The sequence below is a fragment of the Talpa occidentalis genome, unplaced genomic scaffold (assembly GCF_014898055.3).
Source record: "Talpa occidentalis isolate TD23 unplaced genomic scaffold, MPIMG_talOcc4v2.1 talOcc4.8, whole genome shotgun sequence".
In the NCBI taxonomy this organism is placed as follows: Eukaryota; Metazoa; Chordata; class Mammalia; order Eulipotyphla; family Talpidae; genus Talpa; species Talpa occidentalis.
The window spans coordinates 109,724,878-109,742,629 of NW_023605194.1; the positions used below are offsets into that span (position 1 = coordinate 109,724,878).

At 44.7% G+C, this 17,752-nt stretch overlaps 1 protein-coding gene across 1 annotated transcript; it reads right to left on the reverse strand.

The window, feature by feature from the left end:
- Positions 1–307: 307 nt before the first annotated feature.
- LSM6 (LSM6 homolog, U6 small nuclear RNA and mRNA degradation associated) lies at positions 308–12,617 on the reverse strand. Its single transcript, XM_037496638.2, has 4 exons — positions 12,511–12,617; positions 6,682–6,797; positions 3,107–3,220; positions 308–720 (listed from the first exon to the last, which is right to left on the reverse strand). The coding sequence occupies exons 2-4, from the start codon at positions 6,773–6,775 to the stop codon at positions 686–688; spliced, it is 243 nt and encodes an 80-aa protein (XP_037352535.1). The 5' UTR covers positions 6,776–6,797; positions 12,511–12,617; the 3' UTR covers positions 308–685.
- Between the last annotated feature and the right edge of the window lie 5,135 nt (positions 12,618–17,752).

Genomic DNA, 17,752 nt, shown 5'->3' on the forward strand with positions numbered 1-17,752 from the left:
CTTTCAGCTCAATGACAGCCAGACTGTGGTGGGGGGCAGCCCGCCCCTAATGGGTTCATAAACCTCAAGAAGTACCTCGCCACCCAGGCCCGGGAAGGGCTGCCTCACCGGGCATGTTGCTGACCGTCCCCCAACAACTAGGTGACTTGGATTCCCACCCCTTGAGGACAAGCTGCCGCCAGGTCCCTAATTCTATTTTCTACCCAGGTGATGGGATCAGAGCTGAACTGGCCTCAAGGACCCTTTGTAGCTGAAACTGTTCTACAAAGGAAGCCTTTGTAGAAATTTCACTCAAGTGTTTTGATTGCAATAGAAGAAGACAGGCCAAAAAAGGACATCCCCGAGATGGTTTAATTATCACACGCCAAGCTCCATCGGCCAAATAAACACAGCAAAGCAAGTGACACTGCTTGAAACTGAGGTTAAAAATTGTGTAGCGAGAAATAGTCTTTATTCTTCTTGCTTTCTGCACACTGACATATGACAATGCCTGAAACTTAAATATGAAAAGACACTTTACAAATCAAATCAACAATTTTATACATTTATCTTACTCACATGTCAGTCACAAATCACCAACTATTAAAAAAATAGGGTAAATCATATCACAAAAGAACCCCAAAAAATTTCATAAAAAATATATTCCTGTGTGAAAAGTATTGTGTGCTTTGTTCTCACGGCATCTTCACATTCTCCTCTTCTGTGTACTTATGTACAACACTGAAAAGAAAAAAATACATTAAGTTGAAAAAGACTGCTCTGAAGTATTATAGTAGCAAGTTTTATTTTATTTTTTTTTAAAAAAGATTTATTTACTTTTGCATACAAGAGCTGGGGTGTAGGCCAGTGGTGCGAGGGGTGAGAGGATTCACCAGTGACAGAGTGGGGAGCAGAACAGGTGGATCTACTGAAATCCACTGCTGAGGGGAGCGGCGGGTGAGACAGGAGAGGTCTGCTGTGCTCTCTGGGTTGCTCCCTGGCCAGGACTAGACTTATGCTGCAGTGGCCGCAGATAGCTTCATAGTGCTGAGACTTAACTCCTTGAGCCACCAGGCAGGCCCGATAGCAGCAAATTTTAAAAGTAGATTTTGGCCTGCCACCTCTGAAAATTTCAAAGGAATCATCGTACCGCACAATGTATTCTAGAACTACTCTTTGAGCCCAATTTTATGAATCTAGGTATGGGTTTGACGTCTTATAGGAACGTCATTCTGACATCTAGCTGTCCATCTGATGGAGTCCGCAAGTCATAACCAGGAGAATAAAATAATGTATGTAAAAGTCCCCCAAAGCTAAAAACGTTTTATAATTGTGGGGCCTCCCTGGTGGCACAAGGGTTTAAGACGCAGCCTATGAGGCTTTCCGCAGCTGCTGCAGCATGAGTTTGATCCCCGACCAGAGAGATACCCACATGGTGCAGCAGACCTCTCCTGCCACACCCGCTGCTCCCCTCAGCAGTGTATTTCGTCAGTCTGCCTGTTCTGTTCCCCAATCTGTCTCTGGTGAATCCTCTCACCCCCCTGCACCTCTGGCCTGTATCCCAGTTCTTATATGCATAAATAAATCTTTAAAAAAATCTTTTATAATTGTAATTATGCTTATAGTCCAGTTTAAGAATAAAGTACGTCATCATCTACCACCCCAATAAAAACCCTAAAACTCCTTTTAATTTTAACAGAATAAGACAAGAGATGAGAAGCAATTTTTTTGAAACAGACCAACATCCTTACTCTGAGTCCTCTGTTAAGAATCTCAGCCTTCGCTACTATCCAAAGTTCCGCCTAGCCGGCCATCGTGACCCCCCAACTGAACTCTTTGGACATGTCAGCACAGACCCAGCAGAAATCTGACAACTGGTCAAACTGTGCCAAGAGGTGGACCCTCTTACTGAGATCCTGACAGGCTCGTTCAAGGTGAGCCCAGAAAGACGTCTTTATCAAAGGACACAGTACAGGTTAATCAAGTAAATCAGAATCCTCTTTAAAGGCAAGGATGCAAATTTTGAAGTCTAAAGAAAACTGCCACTTATTATATCACAGAATGTTCCATGACGGGGAGCATCAGCACGACAGGGAGCCCTGGAATGTGGGCGAGGCCCAGCCACGTGTGAGCAATCTGCCCCGACGCCACTCAGAACCTGCCGCTGACTAGGGCGACCAGCCGCCTCGAGACAGGGCAAGAGCAGGACAACTCTCAGTAAAAGCAGAGAGTCAAGTAACAATTTGAAAAACAGAAGATTTTTCTACATTTCAGAGGGACAAAAAAAGTAAATCACAGATGTAATGTGAAGAAATAATGGTAATGACAACAGGCGACAGAATAGAGATCACAGAAGCCAGGATGTTTAACTCACAGTAAAGTCAGACAGACAAAGTTATCCAGAAATAAAGAACACACATAAATAAAAAATTCCAAACTCCAGAATCCAAACTCCAGAATCCAGACTCCATTGGAGGGATGGAACCAAACAGTGGTGATGGAGCAAGAATAAATCCCACCATTTCGATGTTTTCCTCTTCCCCAGAAAAAATTCAAGAATGACTTTATTGTATTGAAATTGTGTGGTTTTTTTTTTTTTTTTAGAAAGACACCAAAGAAAACATAGTTAGTCACAGCAATACATCAGCTAAGTTAACTTCAGAGTCATATTTCCTATTTTGTCATTTTTTGGCCAAATGAAAGGCTACAAATCTCCACAAAAAGCATATGAACGCTAAAGAGACGCAGGCCAAACAGGACAAGCTAACTGCCAAACGATGCAAACCAAAGAGGGCAGCAAACAGGGGCCGCTCCTCCAGCTCCACCTCCGGCCTGAGAGACAGTGTTGGGGGGAATATAATAAACGTATTCAAGAGAGCGGGTGAGAGGGCTGTGGGTCAGTATGCCAGTGTCTCTCAGGGCCTAGGAGGGAAGGAGAGTTTCTAACCCCCAAACCCCTGGAAGCATCTGAAAAAGAACTGATCACACCCAAGATCTGAGATGCAAGCACTTCAAAACAGACAAAGCAAAACTGAAACTGAACTTTTAAATTCTTGCGTAAACCCTGCAGGGACCCAGGGAAAGCACACATCTGGCGGAGTCCGCCAAGCCAGTGCAGGGACATTACCGTTGTTTCCTCGGATGAAGGCATCCCCGTACTTGTTCTTCAGCTGTCCGTTCACATATTCCTCCGTCTGCTCCAGGGCGATGTTCATGTACCCGTCCAGGCAGGCCAGGACCCCTGGAGACAAAGGAGAGGCGCAAAGCGCGCCAGGGTCAAAAGTTACAGTCTCTCCGCTCATCACTTCTTCCACGCGCAATGTGAAAATTCCTACTGTAAACGAAACCCAGCAGACGGAAACAAAGCCTTCGCTCCATGCCAACGCCGGCGAAGACAAGGACGCACACAGCAGCGCGTGGCCACGCACCGACCCCTAGCAGGAAAGAGACCGACTGTCGCTTCCCTTACAGGACATGTGACAACAGCAGCAACTTATAAAGAACTGACAAAAGTAACATAATTAGGATAGTGCCCGTAAAATACCATTCTCAGAAAGCTCCCACAGCAGCGGGCAGTCAGGCAGGGCAGGGGACCACTGGCTGAGGCCCTCACCCCTGGTGGCAGTTCTTAGCCACGGAGGGGTGCGCAGGGCTGGCAGATTTCTCTCTCTCTCTCTCTCTCTCTCTCTCACAACATCTATTGCAGCAGATGAATGTTCTCGAGGGTTAAGAGGAAGCTTCCACAATCTGTTAAAATAATAGACGAGGAGACAGCAGGTGCTCCTGAGAGAACATCTTGGAGCTGTGACTCACAGGGAAGAGCAGCTTGAGAATACGGGCGACACACGCGTGGTGACGGCCCCTTTCTGTTCTGTTCCAGGCAGGAGAGTTTCTAACCCAAACTAATGGAGAAAAATGGCCCAAACATTCGAGGGAGCTTTCAAGGAAACTGTTCAAGCAAATCTTTTTTAATTGTGTTGAGATAAACATTTTGCAAAATTTGACCTTTCTTTAGAAGATGAAAACACACATACGCCTCCAACTGAATCTCTAATTTAAAACGGTGTCTTCTAGGAGAAAAAAGTAATTCAGTAAAAACAATACAAGAAATTTGATTCAATTAACCAAGTCAATAGTTCATTTTAAGTCTCAGCTTCATTAATATGCTCCTCACTCCATCCTTCTGCCCCATTATCCTCCACACAAAAAAGTTTCTTTTCAAAACATGTAATGAGAGCACAAGACATTAATCCAACAGAATTCCGCGAGAAGTTGTAAACTTTCAAAGAATCAGAATGGAGTGCGAACAATTAATAACAGTCATTTCCTATCAAAAGAAAAGTCTGACAGACTTTACAGTTTGTTTATTGCTGCATTATTTTACTTCAAATATACTTCAAATATAAACGAGTAAGGAACTTTGGAGACGTGGCACGCAAATCTGCTCGAAAATCACTCGAAACCATTTCCAAATGCAATGCCCATTTCTAATCAAGATGGAATTGTAGCTCTTCTCTTCCCCAAAGGGTAAATGACTATAAATAATGGTAAATAAGACATTTTCTTCAACGGCCCAGAGAAACTGCTACAGAGAGTTGGTGTGTGAATTATCCATCCACAAACTAAGAGCATTCTTTATAATCAGGCTCTCCACAGTGTGCAAGATTCTGCTTTGATAGTTACAGAGGCCATGAACAGACATCCATACACACAGAGAAGTTACAGCCACTACCCATGTGAAAGGCTGTTCAATCGCCCTCGTAAACAAAAGTGTCAGGAAAATGAGATAATACTTGTTGCCAATTAGGATGGGAAAAGTAAAAGCAAAGGCTAAAACCGGGGCTGATGAGAACGCACAGAATGAAGCCATGTGCCCAGTGGATGGCCAGTTGACCTGCTCTGGGGCTCAGAAATCCCAGTCCAGGGAATTTAAGAACTATTAGGACAAGTGCTCAAGTGTCAGAGCTGCTTACAATGGCAAGAACCCAGCAAACACCTTAAATGTCCATTAATGGGAAACTGATTAAAAACAAAACCAAAATTTTGATCCCCCACACGTGCTCCTATGCGGCCACGGTATTGCAGGGAACTGAAGGCAAGTGTTAAATATTTTGAAAGGGTGCATGCAGAGCTGATCTGATCCCATTTATATAAAATCACACTTATATGGAGACAGGTCCAAATTAATAAGGCAGATTGTCTCTGGATGGGAAAATTTGAGAGGACTTTGTTTTCTTCCTTATACTTTTTTTCATTATTTGTTTTGAAATTTCTAAAAAGAAAAACACATATATTACAGAAAAAAGGTCAGACTAGCTGATCTCTTCAGTCAAGTGGGTTCGGAGAAAATATAGAAAATAATATCCCCACCCAAATCAATTGTCAAGTATGCTCAAAATGTCTAGCCTAGAAGGCTACCTTCTTTGGCTCATTGGTTCTTCCAGGCAAGAAGCAGCATAGAGACTTTAGAATACCTCAATATTCTGTATGAATCTGCCTGTTCCATGATAAAAATGAAATGACTGCTGAGAAAACTAAAGCAGCACAGTAAAGACAGGCTTCTTAACAAGACTTCTGAGTCACACTTGAGTTTGAGTCCCAGCTCCTCCCTTACTCCCAGCAGAGCTCTCAAAGGGGCTGTGAGCTGAAAAAGTAAAAGTCCAAGTGATTAGCACACTCTGGACACAGAGCAAGCTCCCGAAGCGCTAAGTTTACAAGTGGGGAAAGAGGAAAACGCTCAAGAGGTCATGATGATTACACAGAAAAGACAGCAGGAAAGGCTACAAAGCACTGTTGGCGAGCCTGTGCCTGCGAAATCTTACTCCTGCTGTAACACATTAATTTTGGAAAACTGGGAGTTGGTAACTTTTATTTTTTTATTTTTTTTTTTTATTATTATTTTTTTTTAATAGAGGCATGCTTATTTATTTATTTGTTTGTTTTTTGTTTTTGTTTATACAAGCACTGGGTACAGTCAGAAGCGCGGGAGGGTGAGAGAATTCACCAGGGCCAGAGCGGGGAGCAGAGCAGGCAGAGGGACAGAAGTACACTGCTGAGGGGAGCAGCGGGCGGCAGGAGAGGTCTGCGCGCCATGTGGGACCCTCCTCCGGTGGCCGGGGAGCAGCCGGGGATCGAACCGGCGCCGCAGACGCCCCGGGCAGCTTCGCAACCCAGCGCTCAACCGCTGCGCCACCGGGGAGGCCCGGAGTTGGTAACTTTTAAAAATGGAATCTGATACCATACCTCTCACTACGTTCGTTTCAGGGGCGTCACAGTCTCTTAAAGAGCATCCTCCACAGAACAGAAAGGGGCCCGGGTACCCCACATATTATGTGAACGGGCAGTTCCAGGGCCTTGCCCATCTCGACTACTGCAAGAGCCAGTGCTGCTGGGCTGAGGTGGTGGCTGTATCCACTTATTACCAGGTATCTATGGATCCCAGCCCAGGGCCTGGGAACTCGGGCACATGCCATCTCAGAGATGGGAGCCACACGGTTCTCACCGGAAGTCAGGGGCGCACAGGCTGTGGTCAGAGCTGTCTCTGAAAGGAATCAGCTCAAAGGGAGAAAAAGAAATGTGCATAAAAACTATCGACAACCAATGCATGTCGGTCTACTGCGTATGTTTAAGGGGTTAATAAAAACAAGTGAGTTCACATTCACTTATTTAGTTAGCACTGAGGAGGAAACATGAAAATATTACCTCGATAATCCACTCCAGAATTTAATTTTACCACGACTGGTCGGCCGATGATTTGCTTTAAGAAGTCACTGGGGGTTTGCTTCCGCAGACTCATTTTACCTGTCCTGATCAGGAATCTAAAAAGGAGCAATAAAAGGTAAAGACAAAAGTTAACTGTTCAACAGAAAAGCCTTGGAGTCCTTAATATATTTATAGGAAGTCAAGTATCAAAAGACCCACGTATGAAGCTTCAATATTACTCCATCATTATTACAACAACTTGACAGTAGCTTATTCTCAGTACTTACTCAGGCAGACACCAAGCGATGAGTTTTACACACCTCCTCTTCTCTCAGTCCCACAACCACCCCCAGCAGAGCTACCTCACAGCAGAGGCCTGTGTTTCTAGAGTCCTGTTTCACCCCCTTGTCATGCCCGCCTTGCATGTAAGGGGTGCGCCGGGTACAGCCCCATCCACCTCCACTGTTTACTGAAGGCCTATTTTCCACCAAGCACTGCTAAAATCCTTATCAACACTATCAAATTTAATCTATGCAAGAACCCGGGAAAGAAGGTTTTAATGTCCCCATTTTGCTGATAAAAATAAAGGCACAGAAAGAGTACATAATTTACCCCAGAATGTGGTAGAACATTCAGAGTAGACACATTTTACAAACATCTGCTCTAAAAGGTACCTCTGAAGATAATCGTAACTAAGAGCTAATATTTGAGTGCACTTAGCTAAGCACTCCACACATGCCAATCCGTTTAAACCTTGCTACCCAATGAGACAGGTATTGTTTTCACCCTCATTTTACAGATGAATAAATCAGACACTGAAAGGGTCAAACACCCGGCTCAAGTGACAGAGCGACTGTGGTGGTCAGCCACGCTCACAACCGCAACCTCACACACAACCTTCGTCTGAACGCCGACAACCAGGCAGCCAAAGATAAATATTTAACTCTATTGCAATTTTAGTAGATATACACTCTAAGTAAGAAAAAGTCTTCAAATTCAAGTATAATAGGAGTCTAACACAGAGAGGTAGCATTAAACACCCAGATCTATCGAATCAGACCTGTTGATGCCGTCAATCTTTTTCACCCTATTATGTAAGTTGTCTCTCTCAAGCTATCTTGGCAAACAAAAATCACAGAATGGTAGTTACTCAAGCAAAAACTGACAGTAAAAAGACTTTGGAAATGAAGTTTTCTGTTTCAGTCGAATGCAGTATTGCTACTATGTAGCAGTCATAAAGCATTGTCACTTAAAAATTAGCATGGACTCTCCTGTTTGCCTGTGACTATGCAGGTGCGGTTCTTTTCCTTTCTCTTTTTCCTAAAACGTAAAAAAAAAATTAGGATGGATACAAGATTTTAAGGACTTTTGTCAAGAACTTGAGTGTTTGGTTCCCAATTAAAATGTTCATTAAAATAAGTAACACTGCCTATTGTACCCCAGTGAGGTCAGCCAGTGCTCTGAATTCAGGCTGGGGTCATTGTTTGGAGACTCTCAAGAGTGGATCAACCTGCACTCAGCAGTTTGACGAAGATAGATGCAGGGTTATTGGTTTTCCATTTGTTCAACAAATATGTGTGTGTACACACCGTGCAAGTAAATTCAGAACCATGTCACACACAGAGTCTGACCCTGAAGAGCTTGGAGAATCCGGAAGAATTTAAACTCATGTTTAAAGGGTACGAGTAAACAAAAGCGATCATAACTTAAGTGAAAAATTTTCTTTAACCAAGAAAAGTCAACTTCCTAAGTTAAATAAAAGTAAATACAAATTTTAAAAACTCTTCTTGAATTTGGGGCTGTTATTTGAACCATTCAAACCTCCCAACTCTCCCTAGCGTAGAAAGACTTTTAATGAGATCAACTGTTTTGCTCAGCAAATTTTAATTTAACTTTTCCAGTGAACTGAGAGCTTATTTTTTTAGCTCTACAGTCTCAACAGATAACAGAAATTACAACTACTACTCAGAATAACACTACTCATTCAAGGCTCAGACCACACAGCAATTTTATTTATGCTATTTTGAGCCCAAGGGGAAAAAATTACAAAGTAAATACTGTGACAGATTCAGCACCTTTAATGAGTTTAATAAAAACAAACAAATCTTCCCATTCATCTATAAACTGCTTTATTTATGTCTTGAACATGTGCTGTTTTGTGGTTAAACAGGCCTCCAGAGACTATTAACTCCAAAGGCCTGATAGAGACTTGATTTTTGAGTCTTAGGCTGATGATATCCTTAGGTTGAAGTGCCCTCATGCCAGCCTCCAGTACAAAATTCTGTAAGACTAGCCATTTTGTGTTTAGAAAAAACAAACCTAAGATGCACGGTGGTGTGAAAATCTGGTTCTCATGGGTATTAACTATCTTGTCCGAAGTCAAATTAATGATAGTCAGAAGAAAGTATACAGACCCAGACAATCGGCTGTTGGACTGACAGTTATTTTAAAGGTTCTACTTACACTTTCCCCACTTTAAAAAAAAAAGCAGCTCTAGGCTTCTAAGTTCATCAAAGATCACAAGTCCTCATTAAGCCTCATCTTTCTTCCAGGAAAGAATGTTCATCTCTTCCTGAAGGTGCTGAACACTCCAGACTGTCCCACAGGGGGAGGTGACACCAGTGAGGCAAAGCCTCGAGTCCTCAGAGCTCAAGCTCCAAAGGGGCCAAAATCACGTCAAAGGAAAATTCCTTGAAAGTTGTATGCCTCTGGAGAGAACTATGAAAGAGCAGCACGCCCTCACCTAACCGGGGCTGGCAGGGCCAACGACGGTTTCTGGAGGGGGCCCTGGCAGAAGCGTAGGTGTGAGGGGGTGCTCCGCAGGCAAGGGCCAGGAGCCACAGCTGGAGCAGGTGGGGCAGCAAGCAAGACTCACAGAACTTGGACTTGAGCCTCTAGGGCAGGTCCCCAAACATGGGTCACTCGGAGACAGATTCAGTAGCTCCGGGCTGGGGGCCAGGAATCTGCTTGCACAAGCCTAGGAGATTCTTACAGACTGGTAAGTCTGGGACAGAATGTGTCAGGGGCCGGGGGAAGGTTTAAGCTGGGATTTACTGGGGTTCCCATTTGAGGTGGAAGAGCAGAGGGGGCACCTCACTGGGCTCTGGCATCCTGAAGCATCAAGCTTCTTTTCTCCCTCACGACCATGAAGGGAGGCACTGACGCTAGCATTCTCATTTACTCTCTTAGAAGATCTACAGTCTGTTAAATCTTTTGGATTTGGGAAGGGGTGGCTGCTCCCAACCCATCTTGTCCATCACCTTAGAGACCGAATCCTTCCTGTTGGTCTTCATCAGGCTCTCTGGTTCTTCCTGTTACTTAATAACTTGCCCGTAGTCCATTTTCTTGAGTAAACTGCTCTACACAACCCAATTTTCCCCATCACTTGGCTCACACAATTTTGAGTCTTCATCTTTTAAACTGGATAAAGCAAAAGGAACAGTTCGACCATTTCTGAAGCAAGAGAAAAGCCTCTTGAACCATAAACACATTTAAGAGGAAAGAAGTTTCCTTACCACAGGATCACCTTGATGAAACTTCTCTTCAAAATTAAAGCCACAATCATCTGTTCTATCCCTAACTGCTACTCAGGCTTGGATTAAATGACCCATTTTCATAAATGGCTATTTAGTCAAAGGCAGTATATCTTCTGTCAGAAGCTACTGAAAGCACTAGTGAGAGACCATCTATGGACGGTCTTGCAGAGATTTTTTAGTAAAAGAATGGGGGGAAACCCAAATTTTATCTATTCAACAATGTGCAGGGCCCTGCTGATTCATGAGCAATTCACACAGTAATTCCCTGGCTCGCTGAGCAGAACTTGACCCCAAAGCGCAAGACCTGTCAAAGGCCCAGCTGCTCTTCTGAATATGCCAAGCTTCTCCTGTTCAAGTTGGGAACAGCCACAGACCACGAAATACCCGGCCAGTGGGCAGCAGCACTGGAGGGCACACCTGGGGTGTAAATCCCTGTGAACAAGCCTGTGAAGAAACACGGCGCTCACACGAGAAGCTGTCTAATGGGACTCTGCTGTGCCACTGAGCAAAAGACCTCAAATCTTGTTTCTGTAAAAGCAGGTTTTTTCAGTTTTATAGTTTTTACAGTTTTTCCCCCTAAACTATCAAGAGTACTTATGATTTAGAGTGAAAAAAATTTAAAAAGCAAAAAACTGCTATGAAATGTACATTACAACCACGTGCGGCTCTGGACAGTCAGTGTTGAGGCAGCAGCCAAGTCTCTCCCTCTCCCGCTGAGCAGTGGGCTAGCTGGTCTGCTTCCCAAGGCTGCCAGTCCCTCACCCTCCCGCTGCAGGGGCTACTTTCCTCCCAGCTCTCCTGCAGGGCACCCCTGCTCCCCCAACCAGTCAGGCTGGTGTCTAGTTTTCTGTTTGTTGTCAGTGATCCTCAGGGACAGGGGATCGCTGCATCCCTTCACTGTCCCTGGCCCGAGCACACTGTCCAAACCTATGGAGACCCCTCGGTGGGCAGTGCCAGGGAAAACCACTGTCCCTTGCCCTCCCCCAGACAATGGACACAGTGGCAAGCACAGTATAATCCCAGCACTTCAGCAGCTACGTCCGCTACCTCCATTACTGTCACCAGATGGAAGAGAGATGCAGAAGAGAAAGCACGGGTGTCCAAGCGGCTGCATCTGAACCAAGAGATGCTTGTTACAAATGCAGACTCCTGAATCCTAAGCAGACTCTCTAGCCAAGGATACTGTGATTTAAATTTTATAAAGTCCTCCAAATAATTCCACCACCTTGAGGACATCCGGAAATGTCTGGAGACATTCTGTGTATCTTGACTGAGGGTGGTGCCACTGGTCTCTGGCAGGCAGAGGCCAGGGATGTTGCTTAACATTTTACAAAGCAAGGACAGCTCACCACAACTAAGGTGCAAATGTCAACTGAGGGTGAGAAACTCTCCTTATAAGCCCCAAATCAAAAAACCAATGTTCTCTGGTCTCAAAGCAACAAGAAGTTTTAAAAAGTCTTCGAGGGTACAACAAATGAGAACTTAACAGCGGAATTCTAACCAGATGGTTGGCTATAAATGATAACTTATTAGATATTTAATAAACAACTGTCACAAAATCTTGAAGGAATTGTCCTTCTAAATAACAAATTCTAATGCCGGCTGAAAATGAAAATGGTCACTTCCTCATTTTTCTGTAGAACCCTCAGGGGATGAAAATCCCAATTACTTGGTACAAATCTAAAAGGATAGAATAATCCAAGGGATGTAAACTTTTTAAGTTGCAGAATGGAGTACCTCACAGTTGAGGTAAGAGACCGCCCCATGCCTCACGTGGGAGGCAGTAACCTGAGTTCTAATCCCAGCTCTGCTCCTTAATTATCCATGTGCCTTGGGGACCTCCTCATTTCAGCTCTTAAGGTCCCAGGTTCCTCATCTGCAAATTAGCGGGTTATGTGGAGATGACCTCATCAACTCCCTTTAATTTTCAGTCAGCCGCGGGAGGTCCAACACACACACGCACGCGCACACACACTCCTCTGCAGAGTCCATCTCCAAATTCAAGCAAATGGAATTGCCAGAACATATCATAGAAATAAAAAAAATTTACCATAAGAAAGGCTCAGGCCTACTTACTGATGTCTAGACATGTATTATGAGCCATAGTTTTGGTGAAACAGGAAAGTCATCCAACTACAACTTTTTTGCAAAACTATTTGGCAAGGCGTATGAAGCCCGAAAAGGACCGTCCCAGATCACAGCATTTATTCTCATCATTTCACTTCTTGGAGTCCAATTCAAGTAAATAATCTGAAATACAGCTTTTTAAGAAAAAGGTTTATCAAAGCATTACCTGGGATGCCAAAACGAAGCAAAAACTCATCAACACCCTAAATGTCTCAAGGTTGGGGAGATGGTTGACCAGCTTATAGAATCAGCACAACCACAGGCAGCCAATCACTACAAGATACAACGGCAAGAAAAGACATAAATGACACAGAAACATTAATTCCAAAGGGCACCTGCACCCCCATGTTTATAGCAGCACTGTTTACAATAGCTGAGCTAAGGAAACAACCCAAATGCCGGAAAATAGATGACTGGATCAAGAAAATGTGGTGCATATACACCATGGAATATTACTCAGCAATCAAAAAAGATGAACTCATGCAATTTGCAGCAACATGGATGGCGCTGGAAGGGATCATGCTCAGCGAAAGAAGCCAGAAAGAAAAAGGAAAAAAAAAAAAATACCGGATGGTCTCACTCATAGCAGGAGTTTAGAAAATCCAAATAAGAGACCAGGAAAAACACTAATTATAATAAAGAAAAAAAATCAACCAGCAACTATAAACCAGAGACACACTGGGGAGTGGGGGGGTGGAGGGATTAGGGTCAAAATAAGGGGGGTGCAACTGTATGGGGAATACAACCAAGATGAAAATGCATACATCGTGCAAAAATGAAAAATGATGTAGGAATTCTATGAAATAAAATATTTTAAAAAGTCATTAGGAAGAATTTTTAAGTGAGAGAGAGAAACTAAACGCACTGCTGAGTGATGACCCGGCCCCGGGGGGAACCAGCAGGGTCCAGGGTCACCCACAGCAGCGCGCGGGGCGCAGGGCCCGGGGCACCTCCTCTTCGCCAGCCCACCCTGCACCTCACCCCACCTACCGCAGCTCAGCGAGCGGGGGCCACACTGCCCCGCCACAGAGCTCATCTGCAACACCCCGATTCCAGACACCCTAAACAAAGGGCCCCGCTCGGGGCGCCCCCACACCGCCAACGCGGGCACCCCCAACCCAACCGCTGTCAGCCGGGCTGCCCAGCTCTAGCTTCCTGGGGGGCAGGCGCGCCCCCCACGTCATGAAAGCCCAGCAATCCCCGCAGCTGTAGAACCGGGGAAGTCTGGCCCGTATTCGGGGGCCGCTTCCCGGCCGCACCCCCGGGCTAAAGTTGGGGTGCCCCGCAGAACCCCGACAACCAGAAGCGGCCTCGAAAGTCCACGGGGGGTGCCCAGGCCGGCGCCGTTCCCCACCGCGCGGCCAGGGCGCCCCTCGGGGATGGTTCCAGGGGCGCGCCCCCTAATCCGGGGCCCAGGGGGACCCCAGGGCTCAGCGCCCCGAGAGCGCGCGCGGCTCGGCGGGGACCCGCCACCCACCCGCGCCGCCTCCGCGCTCCCCCGGGGCCTGCGCGCGGCCGCCCCACACCCCACACCCCGCCCGCGGGGGCCCCGCCTCACCTCGCCCGGGGCTCCAGGTCCCCCGCCGCCGGCGCCCCGCGAACGCGGCCTCCGCGACACCCGGGAAACCGAAACCGAAAGCGCCGGGGCGGGGCCTCCCGTCCCAGCCAATCCCCGCCGACCTGGCTACGGCGGCCGCGGGGGCCAAAATTGCGCGGCCTCGCCGGAACGCGCCCGCCTGGCTGCAGGATTGCCTGGAGGCGATGTGGGTGCAGGGAGCGGGGTGGTGAGGGGGTTTAAAGTGCAAAGCGCCGGAGTTCTGGCTTTTAACGGAAACTGAACAGTCCCCCCACTCCCACCCAGCCCCAAACCTGGACGTTACGCGGGATTTCTTTCGGTCAGAAGTGGAAGACACAGCTTGAAGCCAAGGAAACTGGAATTCACGGCTGCAGGAAACCCTGTGCGGACCCTGGCCGGCCCTTGAATAATTTAATGCAAATAAATGAATAAAGTGAGCAGGCTCAAATCCTCAAACCCACCTTTGGATTTTGATTAAAAACGTGAAGGCGAAGTCGTTGTTCGCAAGAGTGTTTCCATGGCAACGTTAATTGACACAAAAAGAATTAAAATCATCACTAAAGTAACTTGGTATTATGAAATTGCATAAATTGCGTTGCGTTGCAAACTCGAACCAACTAGTTCTAATTGGAAATGGTTGCAGACATTATTGTAAGTGCTGCTATGGGAACTTGCTTTGGAATTTTGCACGAATTCTCAATATTCTGGCTATTAATGGAAAGGGAGAGGAAAAAGAAGCAAACTGGCATATCAAGACTTGATTCCTTCTTCTCCCTGCACACATACTTTCCTCAATTTAAAACTTATTGTTTTATTCTATTTGTGATATTTAATTCAGTAAATAAAGCGATAGATAGTATCTCTCAAGGGATCCTCAACCCTGTTAAGTATTACAGAATCTAAAATTCACAGAATCCTTAAACAAAAAAGTTACCACCCTTTTAAAAAATATATGTATTATTATTTTTTAATGAAGTGCCATTGTTTTATCTCCTCATTAATTTTTTGACAGTATTTCCCCCCCCCAGATGTGGTCACCTAGCTCTCCCAGCACCAAACCTCTCCACCAGTGTCCTGCATTGTGTCCTCCCCCTGTAACCTCTCATCTCTCTAAACCTCACTTAAAGAAAGAACAGTGGATTGGAATGGTGGAAAGAACAACTGGGTGTGATTTGGTAGAAAAGAGAGCCCTCCTCACAACCTTCCGTAAAAACTCATGTTGGTTAAAAACAAAAAAAGCATTATAGAGTTATTGAAAAGACTGTACTTGAAGTTTTTGCAGTGTAAAATACGATGTAAACAAGAAAAATTTAAGCAAGCATCATTTAAACAAAATAATTAGCTGCAAAGAGCAAATATAATGAGTTACAAAACCTGGTCCCTAAAAACCTTCTTCATAAAATACATCAAATTGTACCACATTCCTCATTCGTTGATTCAATGATTTTAAACAATTACTTATATTAGTTTTTACTCATAGCCTCTTCCCTGTACCTCAGAGTCCTGATGGTGTGGCAGCCAGAGGGCACTGAGGAATGTTAAGGGCTTGGTTTGTCTGCCCGGCAGTTGCGATTATTTTCTAAGAAGCATACATCTCTGCAAGGGCCCACCAAGACAAATGGTGTAGGCACCGTGAATTACTTCATAAGCCAACAATTTTATCAAAATGTGGTTGTGCCCTGAACTGCCTCAGCAGCTTAAAATTAACTTGTACCAACTCACAAAGCAATTTTCTATTTCACAGGGTTTTTTAAAAGCATCTTTTGTTGTAGAGATAAAACATGTGCAAGACTTTCCAAACACTAGTCCCCCAAGAACTAGTCTTCAAAACTCTGAACACAAACAATAATTTATTAATTTATTAAAGAAGCCCTAAAGTCATAAAAATAATTAGACAGAATTTAATTGAACATACACACATTGGCTTAGTTTTTCCCTCAATGAAACCACATGAACATATCCTTATCACCCAGTGTCCACAGTTTGTGTTAGGGTTCACCCTGGGTGCTATACATTCTACGGATTTTAGCAGACATAATGACAGGATCCACCATTACAGTGTCATACAGAGTATTTCCACTGCCGTAAAAATCTTCTGTGCTCTGCCTACTCATTCTTCTCTCTCCACTAACCCTTGACAATCACTGCTCTTTTTACTGTCTCCATCATTTTGCTTTTCCAGAATATCATAAAGTTGGAATCATACAGTGTAGAGCCTTTTCAAATTGGCTTATTTCACTTAGTAATGTGCAATTAAGTTCCTTCCATGGCTTCATAACTCATTTCTTTTTAGCATGGATGATGTTCCATTGTCAGGATATTCCACAATTTTGTTTACTAAAGGACTTCTTGGTTGCTTCCAATTTAGGGCAATTATGAACAAAACTGCTATAAACATCTGTGTGTAGATTTTTGTGTGGACATATTTTTTACCTCACTTAGTTAAATACCAAGGAGTGCAGTTGCTGAATTATATGATGAGAATATATTTAGTTTTACAAGAATTTTCAAGCTTCCAAAATGACTACATCATCCTGCATCTCCTCCAGCAGGGTCTGTCACTGCACATCCTCACCAGTATTTGGTGTTTCCAGTATTTTGAATTTTGGCTATTCTAATAGGTGTGTAATGGAATCACATCACTGTTTTAATTTGCAATTCTCTGGTGACATATGATGTGGAGCATGTTTTCATATACTTATTTGTTATCCATCTGTCTTCTTCAGTGAGGGTTTTTTCTGATCTTTTGCTCATTTTTAAATCAGATTGCTCAGGTTTTCTGATTGTTGAGTCTTAAGGATCCTTTGTATATTTTGGATAATAGTCCTTTATCAGGTATGCATATTTTTCCTTCCTGTCAGTGGCTTATCTCCTCATACTTTTGAACCTGACTCTTAAAACAGGCAAATGCTGGCATAAGAATACTAATGTGCGGGGTAAGAGGGTGGGAGGGTGGAGGGATGGGGGTTGGGGGAACCTCCCTGGTGGTGCAAGGAGTTAAGCCGCACTATGAAGCAATCTGCATCCTCCATAGCACGAGTTCCATCCCCGGCTCAGCAGGGAGCAAGCCACATGGCACAGCAGACCTCTCCTGTCTTGCCTGCTGCTCCCCTCAGCAGTGTATTTCAGTGGATCTGCCTGTTCTGTTCCCCACTCTGTCTCTGGTGAATCCTCTCACCCTTGCTTCTCTGGACTGTACCCCAGCTCTTGTATGCATAAATAAATAAATCTTTAAAAAAAAAAGGATACTAATGTGAACTCTTGCATTTCATGATTTGCTCCAAACGTTTTCAGTTCTTTGTACCTATATCTTTTAAAAACTATGTCCTTCAGTAGTTCCTGTTCCTAAGAGAAGGTATCATGTCCAGCTTCTTTTATAAAATACCCAACAACCCTCTGAACACGTGGGTGACTGTATTATGTTGATGCTGCTGGTGGATGCAAGCATGGACCTGGACAGGCCAATAGTGTCCAAAGCAGAGGTGGGGGGGAGAGAATTCAACAGAGACAAAGTGGGGAGCAGAACAGGCGGGCTGACTGAAATACACTGCTGAAGGGAGCAGCCAGGAAGACAAGAGAGGTCTACTGTGCCATGTGGGTCAGCTCCTTGGCTGGGGTTCTAACTCATGCTGCAATAGTTGCCGATAGTTTCATAATGCTGACACTTAACCCCTTGTGCCACCAGTGAGGCCCCCAAAACAGATTTTAATACCAAAACCAGTGTCGTGCTTCTCAGAACTGGTCTTATTCCAGCAATGCATTCACTGACGCTGGACCTTCCTGGGCTTACAGACTAGACAATAAAAATACCAAATCCTTCACATCTTAGTTT

Coding starts and splice junctions, on each gene's coding strand:
- LSM6 (XM_037496638.2), bottom strand. CDS start 6,775: ATGAGTCTGCGGAAGCAAACCCCCAGTGACTTCTTAAAGCAAATCATC. Junction 3,221..6,681: donor TTCTGGAGTGGATTATCGAG/GTAATATTTTCA, acceptor CTTTGTCTCCAG/GGGTCCTGGCCTGCCTGGAC. Junction 721..3,106: donor CTTCATCCGAGGAAACAACG/GTAATGTCCCTG, acceptor TTTTCTTTTCAG/TGTTGTACATAAGTACACAG.